Below are 20536 nucleotides of genomic sequence, written 5' to 3'. Positions count from 1 at the left end.
ATCGAATCCAGATTAAGTAGACTCTTTGGGGCATATAATCAAGCCCAATTATACTGATTTTATTTACAAGTACGACTAAACAAAAGCCCAGCCCAAAGTATATATTGAAGGGCGGTCCAAATGTCTTGTTGTGAAGAGATCCCCTGCATTATTAATTAACAGCATCACATGAAAGCAAGCAAGAAAGAAAAGAACCAAACACAACTTGCTTCCAAAGAATGGATAAAGAATCACCCTAATTTAATTAGTTAGATTAATTAATCATCAGACAACAGGGCTGCTCTGCATAAAGCTAATGGGATAGTCTTGCCTTTTGAATTCAGATTAGATGGATGCTTCTACTATTCACGTATTCCTAGCTTCTTTATCATTGCCGTACATTTATGATATAAATCAATCAACCCATGCATAAATCATGCAATTCCAACTGTAGGATATTATGGACACTAAACCAATTTCATTTTTTGTATTTATTTTCTTCCTTATTTCTCAAGGTATGTAAAACTTTCAATATCTATTTATGATCACTTGATTAATTATTTATGTATGTACGTACAATATAATTCAAATATTTATGTTAATAATATAAATCTAGGAAGCTGGATAAAAACAGAAGCAGCAAGAATATTCACCATCAAAAACGATTGTAAAGAGACCATATGGCCCGCTGTAACCCCTGGCCAAAGCTTCCAAGGAGGAGGATTCACCTTAAAACCGGGCCAATCCATGGTATTTAATGCCCCCGTAGGATGGTCAGGACGAATATGGGGCCGAACTGGTTGCGACTTTGGTCGAGAAGGCAACGGCACCTGCCTCACTGGGGCATGCGGCACATCCCTGAAATGTGGTGCCGCGGGGAAGCCACCGGCAACCTTAGCGGAGTTCACACTAGCAAAAGTAGACTTCTACGACGTGAGCCTTGTGGACGGGTTTAACATCCCCATGGCAGTGAAGCCCCTAAACGGTGTAGGGAATTGCACAATTGCGGGGTGTGATGAAGACCTTAGGAGGAACTGCCCCAAGGAGCTTTCTGTAAAGTCCCCTGATCACGGCCGGGAGACGGTTGCATGCCGGAGTGCATGCGATGTTTTCAACACGGATGACTATTGTTGCAGGGGTGTTTATGGGAATCCGGTGACATGCCATCCTAACTATTATTCCAAGTTATTCAAACAAGCATGCCCTGCTTCTTATAGTTATGCTTATGATGATCCTACCAGCATTTTTACCTGTTCTGGGACTGATTATGTCGTCACATTCTGTTCTTCCATGTACGTAACTGTCCAATTCTTTTGTTCAATAATGCTTTTTTTATTTTGTTCAATAATTCTTTTGTCCAGTTCTTTTTGCTTGGATTTATTTGAGCTTTTATATCTATCTTTTATTTGTACAGGTCTCAGCCTGTGTGTACATACCATAACAACAAACTCATTTGCAGTAGCGGATCTATGGGATTCAAATCATTGCTCAGTAGATGCCTGTCACTCACCGTTGCTCTATTATTTCTAGTAACTTTGTGGAGTAACTTGTAAAATTCACCTTTTGTTTGTAACTTTGATTCTGTTTTTTTTTTTGAAACTCCAACAGTATGTACAATCAAGTATTTTGTATATGTATACTATCAATATTTCTATTGAAATGTTAATTATTATCCTCTCCTCCATTCGTTATTTGTATCTTAATGTTAAATTATTTTGCTCTTCAAACCTAATCCTAAATATTGAGTTTCTTCTCTTTGTATATATACATAGTATAAAAATTGAGGGTCTTTTCTCTCCTTCACATATTTAACATTTGGAATAAGATGGAATTATTTGAATTGATTGGAAAAACCATTAGGAACATGTTGTGTTAGCACGTGCCCTTGGGGCTTGGGAACACGTTATTAAAAAGAAATGAATATTTCTATTTACTTGACCTAAATTAATTAAGGAAGTAGAACTTCACATATATAATTAGGCTAATAACATCTTGCAGTAGCATTTCCTATGAAATGAAAATATATGCAGTTATGCACTAGGATATCTATCTGACCATGTTAAATCAAATGAGCAATAATTGGATTTAGCCTGTGGTTACCCAAAAATTTAAACAAATAAATTTTTATTTTAGCGTTTTATGCTCTTTGAGTTTAGTCTTTAAATTCTTAAATTTAATCTTTATGCTCTTCGATCGGGTGCATAAATTAATAATTTATTTGAACCACTATACCATAGCAGAGATTAGATAGAGTTGAATTGGTATGTGTTGATCAGGCCAATTATAAAAAAATCAAGAAGATGAAATAGCTTAAAAACAAAGTGTGTGGTGTATTAATTAAATTACTCCTATGGGCTATGGTCAAGCTACGTGAGACAGTACGTACATAGTACTTGGTTGCTAACAGTAAACGAAAGCCTTAAACCATTGAACTGGAATCTTAAGAAGTTTGTTAAGAAAGGAAAAAGACTTTATAGAGTGGTACTAGACACTAGTACTCCTTAGGGTATATTAATCTCATGGCTTAATGTTAAAAGATCCCTGGCTTTATGTGTAAAACAACTATAACTGTTATGAAGGAAAAAAGATGGAAGGGAACTTGAAGGCTAGGTTAGGTCTGGACAAAGAATCAACCAAATGTTGTTGCAAAAGCCAGGGAATGCATATTCTTATTATCCATCTTTGTCTCACGCATTCCTCCTCAGCTCCTTATTCATTCAATTCTTTTCTCCTACATTCTTTGCAATGCGATCCTTTAAATCAACCACCATTCTTCCTTCCCCAATTTCATCTCGATTAATCATGCATACAAATCCAATTTCATTCACATCTTTTGCCTTTTTTATTTTCTTCCTTCTTTCTATAGGTAATTTTTCTATTTTGTTTTTACTTAATTAGTTTTCAAGTACAAAAAACATTAATACAATGTACGTTATGAGATATAATCAATAATATTATTATGCAATTACTTATCAATGCAGGGAGATGGAGAATATCAGAGGCATCAAGAGTGTTCACACTCACAAACGATTGTAGAGAGACCATATGGCCAGCCATAATACCAGGCGACAGCTTTTTGGGAGGAGGCTTTCCCTTAAAGCAAGGCCAGTCCAGGGTCTTCACTGCTCCCATTGGATGGTCAGGCCGAATATGGGCTCGGACTGGGTGCAACTTCGATCAAAGTGGAAATGGCACCTGCGCCACTGGTGCGTGCGGCACATCTTTGAAATGTGGTGCCGCCGGTAAGCCACCCGCAACCTTAGCGGAGTTCACACTGGCAAAAGTAGACTTCTACGACGTGAGCTTGGTGGATGGGTTTAACATACCAGTGTCAATAAAACCCTTACACGGGGCAGGTAACTGCACAACTGCTGGGTGCAATCAAGACCTTAGAAAGAATTGCCCCAAGGAGTTGTCTGTTAAAGACCCTAATGATCGTAGCAAGACGGTGGCTTGCCGGAGTGCATGTGACGTGTTCGACACCGATGAGTATTGTTGTAGGGGACTTTACGGTGGTCCATCGGTTTGCCATCCTACTTATTATTCAAAGTTGTTCAAGCAAGCTTGCCCTACTTCTTATAGCTATGCTTATGATGATCCTACCAGCATTTTTACCTGTACTGGCACCGATTACATCATCACTTTCTGTTCTTCCAAGTTAGTACCAGTACCTTTTATTTCTTTATAATCTCTTTTTGACTTATCAATTATGTTTGACTAATTTCTAACTTCGTATTAATATAATTTGACTTAATTATGTATGTGTAGGTCAAAGCGTGCGTGCACGTACCATGACAATAAACTAATTTGCAGCGGTTTTAAAATGATGGACTCACATCTCAATAAATGGTGGTCTTTCATGTTTGCTCTATTATTCCTTGTAACTTTGTGAAGTATTTAATGATTATCTTGTAAAATTCCCTTTGTTCCGATCCTTTTGAACTTGGGTTTATTCATTGTAATTTTTTTGTGCCTTTTATTTTTGTTGGAATGAAGGAGGAAGGAAGTTTGTACTTGTACATGGAAAATAATAAATTGTTTGAATATCAACATGGAACCAGAGTCAGAAGACCAAACATGCATTTATATAATGGAGGTTTTTTTTTTTTTTTTTTTTTTTGGGAAGGGATTTTGTATTGGAGGTTATTTCTCATTTTGTAGATATTAATATTTATGTGGCCGGTATATGAAATGAAGTCATTTTAAGGGAAAAACTATTTAAAATAGAAAATATTTTCGATCCTTTTTTCTATAATATTGATCTTCGTATTGTTCTAGACAATAATGTCCCTCCGTTTTTATTTTTTATTTATTTTTAAACGCATCAGTTTGACCGGCACATTTGCTAAGACGTAAATTAACCAATAATATCTTTAATTGTCTGTTAGTAAAAATTGTAACAAAATGATATTGTAAAAGTAGACATTGTGACAAATCTAATAATAGCAAAAAAATTAAGTGAACCATAACATATGAATAGTGCAAAATTCAAACAAATAACTATGGTCCATGGCACCATCATTTCAGGTTAGCTCATTGGTGTAAGATGTAAATGTGAATATAAATGATACAATTGATTTTATCCTCTAAAAAAAAAAGTTGATTGTATGAAATATATCATCCTAATTAAACATTTATACCATAAGATTTCAATTACTTCGTATTTTGGTTTGGGAACATGATTGTCAAGGTCTAAACTGAAGTATACCAATACTGACTTGATATCTCTAAAGTCAAAAGTGGGAATTGCAATTGGGCCTGAGTGTGGAAAAAAAACGTGGCGCAAGTGCAGGATAATGGGCTAATAGAAATTGGAAAAGTGAGCTTAATTGAAACGCAGAGAATAAATCGATTGAATTGATCGGGTAAGGAAGAAGGTCCGAATTCAGCGAAAACAATGGCGAGTGGAGCAGAAGGAGGAGGAGGGGGCAAGGTGTCCTTCAAGATAACACTGACTTCCGATCCAAAGCTTCCTTTCAAAGTGTAAATTGATCTATCTCATACGATTTCGATTTCGATTTCGAATTCTACTCTAAATTTAAATTCAAAGTGTAAATTGATCTATCTCATACGATTTCGGATTCGGATTTTGATAATATAAACAGGTTTAGCGTGCCGGAAGCAGCCCCTTTCACCGCCGTCCTCAAATTCGCCGCCGAGGAGTTTAAGGTCCCTCCTCAGACCAGCGCTATCATCACCAATGGTACTTGTTTCTTTTTTTTATTCACCTATTCAACTCTTTTAGATCTTTCTTTTCTACTACGAGTAGTAATTTTTCATCTGAATCACACAATTCAGTTTTTAGGATAATTTTAGGTTTTTCTTGCTATCTCCAATTAGATTACTTCTCTTTATTTTAGTATCCATTTTGTAGCATCATCATTTGTTCCGGAATGTCTACTGTCCTGGTATATTCATTCATTCATCTTTGCGTTATCAGCCAAACAAGGAAGATTAAGAACCAGGGATAAACTAATCAATTAGATTATGAATCCTGCTATTCCTTTATATTTGGCAGAGATATTGGATTAAATTAAGCATCTAAAATCTTATTAATAAATCATCTTAGTTTTGATTCCCAAGGACAAAGCATTCCATGTCTTTCGTACCTGTCAATTGAGATAAACTCTCTTTAGCTAGTGGGGTGATTGTCATGTTTAATAAGCTCCAAAGAAAATTATAAATTGGGATAATCCATTGTTAGTAGAAAGGGGAAGAGAGATTTGGCACATGAGGTCATATTTTTCTCTAGTGCTTGTTATAAATGTGTGAATTAGACAAAAATAACCACTCTCCTACATTTATTGCCTCACTATTTACCATGATACCAACTATCTGAACTTTTGGAGCTTCATGGTTTGTGCATTGACTTCAGAACTTTTATACCTTGCTATATTCAAACATACGGTTATGGTGGTCCAGGCATACTTTTAATGTTCTCTAGACCAGGTTGTTAGTAGTATATCTATGTATTACTTGATTTTTATTTCTTAAGAGAGAAATAAAATACTGAATCATATACTTGTATATTATATTTAAAAATTCAGCTTACTATGGAAGTTGAATAGTTGAGATGTATTTGGATGCAAAAGGGAACATGTTTTTTTTTTTTTTAACTAGGTTCCATGATGCAGCAGAAATCTAGTGACAGAAATTTGCTCAGAACAGCGTAATAGTACCCTCCTCCAATCCAATTTAATGGATGAGTAGCAGATTGATTAGCTCAGAAGTAATCCAGAAAGAAGGGAAACTTCGAGACTGATAATCAATATGAGAATGATGATAACAATGAGAGAGAGAAAGTAATTAGAGAGAGAAGGGAGTTGTATTAATTTCAGCATAAAGGATTACAACCACTAATTAAGCTTAAATAGCCTTCATTACATGCATTAAACGTGTAAATGAAAATAACAAACTTAATAAAAGGAATCTAGTTTGTTACACTCCCTCCGGCTCAGCATTTCCAGCCTTTAGCTTAATTTCAGCTAATATCAATGGAACACCGACTATATTTCCCTCCAAATGGCTCACACTTGCATCAATGCCTTCCCCTTTGAGAAAATCCTTGACCCCAAGGATTAAAGGAAGCTTCAATAACCTCAGCAAGATGACTAGCATTAGACCACTAAATCAACCACTGGACAATGGCATGATTTCCCCTCTTTATAGAACGCTTGTTCATCATGGCAATTGGGAACCTTAGATTTTCAGAATCATCATTAATGATTCCAGAAGAACCATTAGGTGGGGGTAGGGGTGTTCAAAAAAACTTGACCCGCTCGTCCCGACCCGACTACCCGGATGATAACCGATGGGTATTTTCATACAATATTTCGGGTCGGGTACCCGACCCGGTTAATTCCTCGGGTCACGGGTCGGGACAGGGGCCGGAACTTCAGTTATACGAGTACCCGTCTGACCCGCATCTATTTTTTTGTTCTTTCTGAAATTCAATACCAGTACTATACACAGTGAATATAACCTTTTTCTAAAACTAAAATAGGGTTTACTGATTGCATTTGGAGCCACCTGCCATCTCCTCTTCCTTTCTTTGGTTCAACTTTCTCTCTCTTTCATTTTTCCTCACTCCTCACTATCTCACGGCAGCCTCACCCTTCTTCTCAGACCATTAGTATCTCATGGCTCAACGACGGTAACAACTACTCTGCAAGGTGTGACCACCATCTTCTCCACGATGAGGCGCAGGAATCGCTTCCTTTGAACGAAGGAGGATAATTATCATGCTTGAAATAGAGATCAGAGAAAGTAAATTGCGAGTAAGTTAGATATAAATTTCCGACGGCCGCTCGCTTGATGTGATCTGTACCTCTAAAGCCCAAAAAATATTTCAATTATTTATTTTGGGTTCAGTTGGACAATTATAATTATAATTATCAATTTGAGTTGATTTTATTAGTTTTTTTACATATTAATTAATTGTGGTTTTGTAATTCATGAGGGTGTAAAAGTTTGAGATTCATATTTGATTTTGATTGTGGTTGATTTTTTGGCTTTTTATGTGATTTAATTATTGGAGTAATTTATAATTAGCTTGTGATTTTTAGAAGATGGAAGAAAAGGGTACTTTTTTTTTAAACAATATAATCGGGTACCCTGTGACCCGACCCGAGAAAATCGGGTACCCGAAACCCGGGTACCCGATCTTTTCGGGTCGGGACATGGGTCGCGTTTCTAAATACCCGAAGATCAGGGTACCCGGGTTTTCGGTTACATGAAAAGTAGGGTGGATCTTCGAAGATGCAGGAAGTTGGAGGGTGTAAGCCACCTTTCCCACCTTCTTGATTATGTGATAGGGACCAAAGTACCCAACTTCTGTTTTCCCCTGCAAACTGTTGTCTATAGGGTTGTAACTTCAAGTACACCCAATCACCCATAGCAAATGACCTTTCACTTCTATGTTTATCGGCCTGTTGCTTCATCCTGTGCTGTTCTTTCAGCAGATGCTCTTTAATCATGGATAAAGCCTCTTCCCTGTGCTGCAAACTTGTGTCTACACTGTGAATCCTGCTCATCCCTTTTAAATAAGGAACATGAATAGGGGGGTTTGACCATACAAAATCTCATAAGGAGTGGACAGAGTGATAGGATGTACTGTACCAAAATTCAGCTAATGGCAGCCACCTAGTATGTCTCCAAAGACCTGCTCAAAACCTCTGACCATCATGAGGATGGTAAGAGGTAGACAATGGATTTTGGGAATCCATGTAATTTATAAACATTGTCTAGGTAAGCTTAAGCCAATTTCAAAGCTGAGTAAGGGTGAGACAAAGCTATGAAATGATCATATTTGCTCAGTCTATCTATCACTACCAGAATCACTTCTTTGCCAAGTGATTTGGGTAGACCTTCAATGAAGTCCATGGTGACCTCCTCCCTATCAGGTATGGGTAAAGGTTGTAGTAAGCCAGGATAAGCACTGGGGTCATATTTACACCTTTGACACACATCACACTGTCTAATATATGCTATATGCTGTCACACTCTTCTTCAAACGAGTAGAATAAGCTCTTCACCCTTCTTAGTGTAGCTTGAATTCCAGAATATCCTTGTAGAGCACAATTATGCAACCAAAGTAGGATTTTATTCCTCAGTTCAGGTATAAATCCCACCACCAGCCTGCCCTTTCTTGTTAACTGATCATTTTGCCATTTATAATGCTTGTGAGAATCTGGATTAGCTACCAGATCAGAAATGATCTTCTATAGGTTAGGGTAATCCTACCAACCTGTTTGAATTTCTTCCAAGAGTGAAGAATTGATTGTAGTAGCAATCATAGTCATCACTTGAGAATGAGATATCCTAGAGAGGGAATCTGCTAATTTATTTTCACTTCCGTGCTTTTTTTCCAATCACATAGTCCATGCCACCTGCAGCTAGGGGTGCTCATAACCGGGTACTCAGGTTTTTGGGTACTCGGAAGTGCGGGTACCCGAAAGTGCGGGTAGTTATTTAGACGACCCATTACCCAACCCGCTAAAAGTGGGTACCCTCTTATCGGGTACCCGAAATTTTAATATATATGGTTTTTTTTTTTTACTTAAACCTGCTGATTTTATTAAAAAAATTAACTTTTTTCATTAAAAACAAAAAGCGATGTTTTTATCTATTAAAAGAACTTGCTGATTTCATAAAAAAAAAAAAAAAACTGATATTTTATTTTTAAAAAAGCTGATGTTTTCACAAATTCATAGTGAACCTGCTTCCACCAACAAACTAGCAAAATCATATTAAAAACTTGCTTCCACCAAAAAAATAACCTGCCGGCTGCTGCAATGCTTCCCTATATGGCTATATGGGGCTATATCTGTATCTGTACACCTGTTTTAGTACAAATATTCTCATAACTTAAACAAAATTCTGTTTTAAAGTACAAAATGCAAACCAAAGTTCAAAGTGTCTGGAATGCACTAGCCATAGAGTTTAAAGAGTCTACATCAAATTAAAACAACGAAACAACCAAATTAATTACAAAGTCCAAACGATATCTTAAAGCCACAAATCACACTAAATGGGAGAGGGGATAATTTCAAGTCACATCCGAAGCTTCAATAGTTTCATCAATGATAATTGTTGGTTGCTCTGAAACCAAGTCTTTAATCCCTACAAAAGATAAATCATTAAAAAAAACATAAATCAATTGTAGAATATCACAAAGGATAAAAAGCAAGTAATAGATTAAGTTATAATCACCTTATTCTTCCATAATCTCCAACTCAAGCAAGCTTTCCTCAATAGCAATAGGGGTATTAGAATGACACATCCAATCTTGGCCACAAACAAGGGCTTCCACCATTTTAGAACTTAGAGAAGTGCAAAAGGAATCCAAGACACGCCCCCGTGCTAAAAGCGGACTCCGAAGCAACAGAAGAAACTGGAATTGCTAGAATGTCATGAGCCATTGTCATAAGAATTGGATATGTTTTTCCTTGTGCACTCCACCATGCCAAAATATCAAAATCTCCATTATAAGGCTCTAGTTTATCCCCTAAATACTTCTCTAATTCGGTGATTCCTTTGGAACCATCTTCATTACCACTCTCCCTCACAAAGCTATTCCTCAATCGAGATGCATTAAGAAGACCCCTTTGTTGTTCCATCTCACCCCTTTCACCATGAATAATAGGCACACTAGAAGAAGATGGTCTCACTTTGTTTGCATAACAATCAATAATGAGTTCAATGCATCTTGAATACGCATAAAATAAAAGAATTGCTAACATCATAAGAACTACGCACAACATACTCCGTATACTTCATCTTATTCCTTGGATCAAGAACCAAGGCAAGAAACATTAAAATGTTAATATTACGAACATTTGACCAATACTATTCAAATTTCAACTTCATTTGTTTTGCCATTTTTCTCACATCTTCATTCGGGTCATGAGCATAGTTATCTATGGTGTACCCAATATCATAAATCTCTTCCACAAAAGTATTACCCGTCACATAACGAGAACCAAACAACTTTAATGTGGCATTATAAAAGATTTCAAGAAAAGGCAAAAAACTTTCAATTTTGTCCCAATCCTCATCATCGGGAGCACCCCCCATCGATTGCTTCATAAGCTCTCTAGTGTAAGGAGAGAACTTAGTTTTCATATTTTTAAAGGCTTTTCTGAACACTAATGCAGTTTTAAGCATCAAGTACGTGGAATTTCACCTTGTTTCAATATCTAAACAAACAAGGCCTTTACAAGTGATGTTCTCTTCTTCTACACAAGACTTGAACTTTAATAACCTAGAAGGAGAAAATCTCACATATTTCACAGCAGCACGTATTTTGAGAACAGAAACATTCACATCTTTCAAGTCATCTTTAACAACCAAATTCAATATGTGTGCAGCACATCTCATATGCAAACACTCACAATTCAACACACACCCATCCCAAAGGTTAAAGATTTTTTTCAAGTACTTTATAACTAAATCATTTGAGCTAGCATTGTCTACTGTAACATTCAAAACCCTCGTCAAATTCCATTCTAACAATCACTTTTCAACAGATTTACCAATAAGCTCCCCAGAATGACCAGCAATAGGACAAAGTTAATGATTCTCTTATGCAAATTCCATTCATCATCAATGAAATGAGCAGTAAGACACATATATGACAAATTTTGAGCAAAAGTCCATGTATTCGTAGCAAGACAAACTCTAGAAGACAAGTTCTAGGAAAAAGTCTTTAACTTTTTTCTTTTGTTCTATAAAAAGACCATAACAATCCCTCGTAATAGTAGCACGTGAGGGAGGAACAAAATCAGGCAACTTTGCAAAATTGACAAAAACCTTCACGTTCAACAAAAGCAAAAGGCAACTCATCTACAATCAACATATGGGCAAGTGCTTTCCTAACCTCATCATGATTAAATCTCCACAATATAGGAACATTATATGTCTCAACACTCCCATCAGTATTAACCTTAGTTCTAAACTCAAAATCTAGAAGTGTTTGTTTTGTATCAGCAGGGAGACTTTTTACACCTATTACTATGACGTGACATAGCATTAGTACCATTTCTAGCAGTACAGGTAATTTTTCGCCCACAATAAGCACATTTAGCATGATTTTCATCATTAGGAATCTCATGAAAATGATCCCAAACATTAGAGGATTTTTTCGTTTACCTCCAACATTTTCTGTTTTTTGGTTCCTTCCCAACCTTTTTGTTTTTCTTAGGCCTTGATGAAGCCTCCTCCAAGATCTCAAAATCATCGGATTCGTCATGTCCATTTGTCTGATTCGATTTTGCCCCCGTCAAGTCATGATGAAAGAATTTACAAGCAAAGCTTCAATAACTAATAACTTGAGTATAATCAAATATAAGCAATGAAATTAACCAAAAAAATGTATTTGAAATTAACTTAGGTATAATCATACATAATCAGGAAATTAACCCTAAAAAAATTCAAAAAAAAGCCCCCAAAAAATGTAATTGAAAATTACTTTAGTATAATCACGCGTAATCAGCAAATTAACCCAACAAAATTCGAAAAAAAAAACTCTAAAAAATGTAATTGAAAATAACTTGAGTATAATCAAACATAAGTAGCGTAATTAACCTAAAAAAATTCGACAAAAAACCTTAAAAATGTAATAGAAAACAACTTGAGTATAATCAAACATAAGCAAAGAAATTAATCAAAAAAATTCAAAAACAATACCAACCTTATGCGGCTGACGGTGAGGAACTGACGGTCTATGGAGGTTCGCCTGATATGGAGGAAGGAAGTTCGCCTGGGAGGGAGGAAGGAGGTTCGCTTGAGAGTTGAGAGTGTGTGTTTGGGAATTGAGAGAGAGAAGAGGAGTGAGGAGAAATGGAGAATGTTGAGACGCGACTACTCTGCTAGGAAGTGAGGAGAGAGAAGAGTAGATGAGAGTAACCCTAATTTGAGTTCTAGCCAAGAAATTAAAAAAAAAAAAAAAAATCCGGGTATTTAATGGGTACCAGCAACACTCAAAGCCCGGCCCATCACCTGACCCGCAAATCTGATATTGGAAAAAATTGGGAAAAAAACCGCGTACTTTGCGGGTCAGCGGATCGGGTCAAACGGGTCGGGTATTTTTCAACACCCCTACTACCACCAGCTTGGATAACCACTTTTGTTGAAAAGGGGTGACTATCTTGTGATCTAACCGGTGTTTCAAGCATTGTTGATCTGATCACAAAAGGTAAGAGCATAAGATAATGCTGCCATTTCTTCACTGCATAGACAATATCTAGCAATTCCCTTTCATAGGCGGATAGATGCAGATTTCTTTCAGAGAGAGCCTTGCACATAAAAGCAATGGGATGCCCTTTCTGCATTAGAACAGCGTCCAACCCACCGGATGCATTGGTTTCAATAGTGAAAGGCACTTGGAAGTCAGGTAGAGCTAATACTGGAGGTGATGTCATAATAGCCTTCAATTTGCCAAAAGCAGCATCTGCTTCCTGATTCCAAGCAAAGGAATCCTTCTTAAGCAAATTTGTCAAAGGCTTACAGATTTTATCAAAATCTATAATAGTCGGTTAAACCTAAGAATCCCCTGAGTTCGAGGTTGTGGCCAATTCAAAATAGCTTGAATCTTCTCAAGTTCAGTAGAAACTCCATCAGAAGTGATTACATGACCCACATAGTTTATCTTCTGTTATGGACTGACTTAGTATTTTCTGATTTAAAGACTAATTAAGAGATAAAAGCTTGATACTTTGATTAATAATGGCTGAAATCAGATACAAAAGGATAGATTAATAGCTTAAGGCTATCACTCTCTTGATAACTTTAGGTTATCACTCTCCTAGTAACTTGAGGTTACTACTCTCAACATTTTTCCTCATAATTCACATGATAGCAAATGCATATACTATCCCTTATTTATACTAAGGCTTAGTTAGGAATGAGGGCTACTAACCTAAAAGTACTAAAATTCCCAAACTACCCTTGTTAGTGTTAGTCTATTACATTACCGGCCCCCTAAACTTCCACCTTGTTCTCAAGGTGGATAATAATCGGCACTCGATTCTCGGCGACAGCAATGATCTGTCAAGGTTGATGAAGGATGTGAAATTTGGCTTGAATATGTGAGGTTATAAGAGTTGGGTTTCATAACTGATGTTGGATGGATAGACCTATAGTTAACAAGCCCAAAATATGAAGGGTAAGTGCGCCCAATAATTTGCATGGCTTTATCAAATTGAATTGGATTAGCCTGTAGCTCTTTTCTTCCCTTATATGCATGTGGCACCAGCAGCCAGAGTTTGTTTATGCTAGTAGCCTTCATACTAACCCCATCTTGTATAATTGGCTTCTTCCACAAGGCAAAGAAAATTCCAGTCAACCTTCTGCCAAAAGCTCTTCTGCCAAAAGCTGCTCCTTCTGCATTCTTGAAGACCCCACCAAATAACCACTCTCCTTGAAACATGCCTTCTGCTCCACCTCCGGCCAAACACCAGCTGCCGGTAAAACCACCGGCGAAAGCACCACCCCTTCTTGCAGCCACCGGTGGTGATGAATCGACGGCCCTAGCAAAATTACTTTGACCAGTACCGCCTCTGTCTCCATTTCCACCGGCGAACTTACCTGGGCCACCGCCGGTAAAACCACCGGAGAAGTCACCGCCTCTTCTTATCGCCATCATTGGCGGCGACTCGGTTTCACCAGCTAGCCCGCCTCGACCATCTTTGCTTCCCTTAAACAAAAACTTGGTTGGTTTGCATGTGAACCCACGCCTAAAGCCACCTTCAAAATCGTTCACTCCGCCACCACAATCACTAGCACATATCAATCCACCTGTTAACCCACCAGCACGTCCATGAAGTCCACCACCGGACTCGCTTGCACCTGATCCGCCCTTCACCCAGCCATAGCCTTCTCTGTTCAGGCCACCACAAGCGGTGGTCTTATCACCTCGCTCATCTTTTCCATCCAAAACTCCTGGACCACCACCGGATCCACTACTATTGGCGCCACGCTTTTCGAAACATCCTCCTATTCTATCGCCTTCAAACACATCAACCTCAGCCCTTCGCACAATCCAAAGAATCACCCCATATTCGACATCGACTCCACCGTAACCCCCATCGGCAAATCCACTAGAGAAATCACCAACCTTCCTTGCGACCCTTAGTGGTGAAAATTCAATTTCAGACCTTCTTCGGCCATCTCCGCTTCACTCAAATGAAACTTTGGTGGGTTTGCTTGTGAAACCACCACCAAGGCCACCTTCAAAAACACTCACCTCACCACCAAAATCACTAGTACAGATTACCCCACTAGTTAACTCACCTCGCCCATTCGGTCCACCGTCCACCACCAGATTCGCCGGTGACTCCAGCTTGCCCTTCACGGACACCAAAGCACCCTCAGGAAGAAAACTTCAGTTGGTTTGTCTGTAAAACCTTCCTCACCCTTCCTCTCTGTGCCCACCATTGCAACGCCTTGCTCGGCCGAGGGTTTGGATTCCAGATGGCCTTTCTTCTCCTCAGCCCTCTCCCTTTCCGCTGCCATCGCTTGGTTGACCGCCACTTCCACCACTGCCCCAATGGATTCTTTCTCTAATAATTCCGGAGATTTCTCACTCCTTTCCTTCTTATTTGGTAGCCACCTCCCAGAATTTCGAAGCAGCCAAGTCTTCAATTCTTGCCAGTCACGAAATGGTAGCCACCTGTGTTCACATTCGAACCACTGTAACGCTTCGCCGCAAAGCCCGATGATGGCAACCTTGAGCTTCTCCTTTTCATTCAACTGGAAAAAATGAAAGTAATCCTCCATTTGGAAGATCCAGTCATCTGAGTTTCTTCCATTAAATTCGTGAATTTGAAGCTCCTGCCGGATTCTCTTCTCCTCCACATGATCTGAAATTCCTTGCTCCCTTTTAAGGGAAATGTATTTAAATTCCTCATGAATCCATTTCTTCATGAGTCGTTCGCCATCTGTTCCAGCAAACTGCATTTTTTTTTAAAGCGGTGGTACGGACTGGTGGTTCCAGTCAACGGCAGCCCACAAGACCGCCTGCTCTGATACCAATTGTTATGGACTGACTTAGTATTTTCTGATTTAAAGACTAATTAAGAGATAAAAGCTTGATACTTTGATTAATAATGGCTGAAATCAGATACAAAAGGATAGATTAATAGCTTAAGGCTATCACTCTCTTGATAACTTTAGGTTATCACTCTCCTAGTAACTTGAGGTTACTACTCTCAACATTTTTCCTCATAATTCACATGATAGCAAATGCATATACTATCCCTTATTTATACTAAGGCTTAGTTAGGAATGAGGGCTACTAACCTAAAAGTACTAAAATTCAAAATAGCTTGAATCTTCTCAAGTTCAGTAGAAACTCCATCAGAAGTGATTACATGACCCACATAGTTTATCTTCCTTGCACCAAAAGTGCATTTCTTGAGATTTGCTCTCAATGAGTAATGTCTCATTATAGAAAGAACTTCTTGTAGATGCTGTAAGTGTTCCTCCCAAGAAGTGCTGTCAAAGGAAACTAAAATGAACTTCTTCAACTGCTTTGCTTTCTAGACACATGATAGATTGAAAAGTTGATGGAGCATTGGTACTCAAAATGCCGAGAATGGGTCTTAAAGGCAGTTTTATGCACATCTTGCATCCACATCTCGTGATAACTATATTTCAAGTCTATCTTTGAGAAAAAAAAAATTCCTTGTAACTCATCCAAGAGCTCTTTAATAATGGGTATGGGAATTTTTCTTTTACAGTAGCCTTATTCAAAACTCTATAATCAACACACATTCTCCACCCTCCATCCTTCTTCTTCACTAAAACCACAGGAGCAGCAAAAGGGCTATTACAATCCCTAATCAGTCCTTGGTGAGCTAATAGTAGCAAGATATCTGTAAGGTCTAATGTTAATAGCAGTTGTACCCTCTTTTAATGGGATTATATGGTCAAAATTCTCTCTCACAGGGGTTAAGTTTGTAGGAGCTTCAAAACACATCAGAATAGCTAGCCAAGAGTTCTTCCATTTCAGCTAGAGTTCTTCTATGGATTTTATGCTCCTATCCATGGTGGGATGGATGATCTGCAGCATGGATAGCTTTCCTCCATTTTGTAGCTCTGGTGCAATTCCTTTCACCTTTTTCTTTGTTGCAACCCTAAGTTTCACCTTTCTGTTGTCCAGCTTGAACTCCATGGTTAAGTTTTTAAAATCCCACAAAATGAGAACCATTGAATTCCCAAAACAACATCATTTCCACTTAGGTGTATCCCTGCATCCTCTATTCAAATCCTTTGATCATAGTATCACATTTCAACTACCACCATCAGCTACCTTTACCCATATTGTTGCTACTTTATCCACCTTACAGTTCATTTTCAGAGCTGTTAGGGTGTCAATAGCCTGAATCAAGCAGTATGTGAAGTGGTTTCTTACCATGTTGACCCATCATTCTCATGGTATTGAAACTGCAATAACCATCTAGAGCTTGCAAGGAGATCTGAGCACAAGCAGCATCATCTTCCTACTGGTTCTTCTGTCTCCTCCTCACTCCCTTCCTCCTCTATATCCTCCATCTCAATATGATATAACCTTGGTTTCCTGCCTTTACAAGTATCCCAGCTCAAACTTCACATCACTATCACACCAAAAACATAAGCCCTTGGCTCTCTTTTCATTCATCTCAGGGGTGAGGATTTTCCTATTAGGGTTGTAAGTGTTTGGGGGTGTAAAGCTGTTTGGGGTAGTTCCTTTCCAGGGTGGGTTAGTGTTTGGGCTATTGGTAATGTGTTTGTGGGGGGGGGGGGGGTACGTAGTAAAGGGGGTAGTGGTTTTGGTACCATCCAGTTCTTCTTGGTTATCTGGCTGCTTCCTGCAATTTAGCTAGGCAGTGTGCCTGCTTAATGGCTGTTGGTGCAAAAATCCTCACACCTAACTGTATCTCTTCCTCCAAACCTCCTAGATAACAACTCAAGCCTGCTGGCCAAAGCATCAAAGGCATCATGATACTCCTGAATGCTACCAGTTTGTTTGAGTGCCTTCAGACATTGGATCATCATAGAGTTCACCAAATCTACTAGTTATATCTTTGACATATTGTTTCCAACTGGGGGGTGGATTATTCTTCACATAATTCTGGTGCCAGAGAAGTGCTCTACCCTCTAGATCATCACCATTAAACTTTGGGAATTTGATCTTGGTGAGTCTGGTAGAATACTAATAAGTTGAATTGCCCTCATCAGTACTCCCATCATCCAACTGTCCAGATTTGTCAAGTGACTTCACAGGTGATTTTATAGGTGAGCTAACATCAGAGACTAATTTGGTGACTTGCACAGATAAGCCTACCATTAAATCATGCAACTCAGATATAGATTTGGTATTCTGGCTAATATTTAAGCTATTATTGTTATAATTTTCAACCATGTTTCTGTTCTGTTCATTAATGATAGATTTAAGGTTTACCTTCAACTGCTGTAAATCAGCAGGTGTGAGAGACAGCATCATCATGGCTCACCTCAGTGTTCTTCTTTGGAGGCATTCTGGTCCAAGAACCTGGGAGGCTCTGATACCAAATGATGCAGCAAAAATCTAGTGACAGAAATTTGCTCAGAACAATGTAACAATACCCTGCTTCAATCCAATTTAATGGATGAGTAGCAGATTGATTAGCTCACGAAGTAATTTAGAAAGAAGGGAAACTTCGAGAGTGACAATCAATATGAGAATGATGATAACAGAATTGAGAGAGAATGGAGGAGTTGTATTAATTTCAGCATAAAGGATTACAACCACTAATTTGGCTTAAATAGCCTTCATTACATGTATTAAACGTGTAAATGAAAATAACAAACTTAATAAAAGGAATCTAGTTTGTTACACTCCCTCCAGCTCATCTTCCAGCTCAGCATTTCCAGCCTTTAGCTTAATTTCAGGTAATATCAATGGAACAGTGACTATATTGCCCTCCAAATGGCTCACACTTGCATCATTCCAACATATTGGTTTTCGTGACTCCGTATCAAAACGAACAAACTTATTGCAGTCTAAAATTATTAGTGCTTTGATTTGAATTTTGCATTCTACTAATTATGTATCATTTTTTTTTATTTTCTTTTCTAAACACAGATGGTGTTGGTATCAATCCTCAGCAAAGTGCAGGTAAAGAAAGTTTGTCAATTTATTAGAAGTTCTGTACCTACTGAAAGCCTTTGTGACAAAAATTACTTTTTTTCAAGGCTTTTTCTTTTGCTTACCTGTTGAAATATTTAATATCTGCTACATTATGTCTGCCTCAGTCACAGTGTGGCTGTGGCTAAAATGACATTTCGACATCAAAATTAATGATAGAAATGTAGGGAGTCGAATCTGATGTAGTTGTCTGGATATTTTTCTGCTATCTCTTCAATCCTCATTGATGCATGTATTTGTAGTTTTGTCCTTCCAGCCATCTTTTCTTGTGCAATTTAGCATTGGCTTTCAAGAAAATAAGTCTTAGTGGCTAATTATGTCTTATTTTCTAATCTATTTTTCAAATTATAAAATGAAATTCAAAAATTGACTGTAAGGGTAATACTCAAATGCTTTGGTGAAGACTTGAATTTCATTATAGAGCATGGACTATTGTTATTTTGCCTTAAGAGGCAATATTATTGCTACCCACCTATAGTAGATGGTATGGACTATTGTTATTTTACATTAGCACTCTGGTTAATGCTGATTTAATCTTGAACCTGGCATTCATTTAGACTGTAAATACGTGAACCTTGAGAACTTGTTGTGGTTATGAAACAAATTTAGCGGAGAGGATGGTCTTTGTGGTTATATTGGAGTCTATAATTTTATGGCTTTTGAAGATTCTTTGGCTTTTTTTATATCTAGCTTCCACTGCTACATTCTCACTATCTTCCTCTTCTCTCCATTTGTTTGAGTGCATGTGCAAATTTGTTTTTGAATTTATTAGAACAATTTTTGGATGCTTATTACTGCTAAGAAGAATTTATCAAGCACAAATAGTGTTAATGATGATTAACTTATATTAACAATTGAATATTTGAATGTTTAGGTAATGTCTTCCTCAAGCATGGATCTGAATTGCGGCTGATTCCTCGTGATAGAGTTGGTACTTTGCAGACCTCCTTTTAGACGATCTTGTCATAATAATGTACAGCTCAGTTATGCTGTCAGTGTATCTATTGGTTCCCATCTTTGATGTAAGAAATTCATCACTTGACTAGAATAATGTCTTAGTTGCAAATGGGAAAAATGGAAGGTTTTGGAGTTTGGATGAAGTTTGATTTGTATTTGTGGTTATTCGTTACTGCTTTATGAATTGCTCCATCGAATTTGAGGTCTTTTGGTGAGATACTTATAAAGAATAAAATGACTGGCGGAAGGCCTATTCAGAGAGATAGCATGGCAATTGATGTATTGGGTGCATCATTGTTTAAAATTGACAGTAGACAGCCCCCCAGCAGCCTTGCAGAGTAGCAGGCTCAAATGTAAATGCACAGTAACTTGCTAACCATGTAGTATTACCCATAAACACTTAATTGTGTGGCCCCATTCATTTCTCAATTTTAGACCTCTTTGTTTACAATTGTAGATGTTTCAAGGATATTAATTTTGGGTTGGAACTTTCAAACTGTAACTGCTTTTTTCCTAGTCATTAAAAATATAAAAAAAATAAAATTAAAAGAATCCCTGAGTCACAGGGGTTGGCAACTCTTTAGATGGACCCTTAAATTAGTGTACAATGTTGTCAGTTTCATCCAGCAATGAATGGTAGGTAGAAATCAAATCCATTAAAGAAGGTCTCTAGATCATGTGTTTGGCCCAAAAAGAAAAATAATGACTGAGTGTGGCTCTCTGACCTGTGCCATTTGGATGAATGCAGATTTATAACTATTTTTTATTTATGATAATTTACTCATAATCATCGCATAATTTGAGGTAATGTTGGACCAGATCTGTTTTATTTGGAAAGCTTGACTGATTATTGAATTCTGATTATATGAAATGGTACTATGGTAGGAATTACTATATTGTCTATAAACATAGTGATTATATGATAAAGTTGGT

At 37.7% G+C, this 20536-nt stretch overlaps 3 protein-coding genes across 3 annotated transcripts; all 3 read left to right on the top strand.

Annotated features, from left to right (window-relative positions):
- The first annotated feature begins 327 nt into the window (after positions 1-327).
- Positions 328-1663, top strand: LOC110714248 (thaumatin-like protein). The gene is made up of 3 exons (XM_021892745.1): positions 328-494; positions 596-1271; positions 1394-1663. Exons 1-3 carry the CDS (start codon positions 440-442, stop codon positions 1530-1532), a joined length of 870 nt encoding a protein of 289 aa, XP_021748437.1. The 5' UTR covers positions 328-439; the 3' UTR covers positions 1533-1663.
- Positions 1664-2643: 980 nt separating this feature from the next.
- On the top strand, positions 2644-4600 carry LOC110714202 (pathogenesis-related protein 5-like). The gene is made up of 3 exons (XM_021892684.1): positions 2644-2845; positions 2961-3636; positions 3748-4600. Exons 1-3 carry the CDS (start codon positions 2725-2727, stop codon positions 3869-3871), a joined length of 921 nt encoding a protein of 306 aa, XP_021748376.1. The 5' UTR covers positions 2644-2724; the 3' UTR covers positions 3872-4600.
- Positions 4601-4753: 153 nt separating this feature from the next.
- Positions 4754-19864, top strand: LOC110714203 (ubiquitin-fold modifier 1). The gene is made up of 4 exons (XM_021892685.1): positions 4754-4962; positions 5085-5182; positions 18584-18616; positions 19521-19864. The coding sequence occupies exons 1-4, from the start codon at positions 4877-4879 to the stop codon at positions 19598-19600; spliced, it is 297 nt and encodes a 98-aa protein (XP_021748377.1). The 5' UTR covers positions 4754-4876; the 3' UTR covers positions 19601-19864.
- Positions 19865-20536: the final 672 nt, after the last annotated feature.

This window comes from Chenopodium quinoa, unplaced genomic scaffold, assembly GCF_001683475.1.
Source record: "Chenopodium quinoa cultivar QQ74 unplaced genomic scaffold, ASM168347v1, whole genome shotgun sequence".
Taxonomy (NCBI): domain Eukaryota; kingdom Viridiplantae; phylum Streptophyta; class Magnoliopsida; order Caryophyllales; family Amaranthaceae; genus Chenopodium; species Chenopodium quinoa.
The sequence above is the reverse complement of the archived record's forward strand: the minus strand, read 5'-3'. Positions and strand labels throughout refer to the sequence as shown.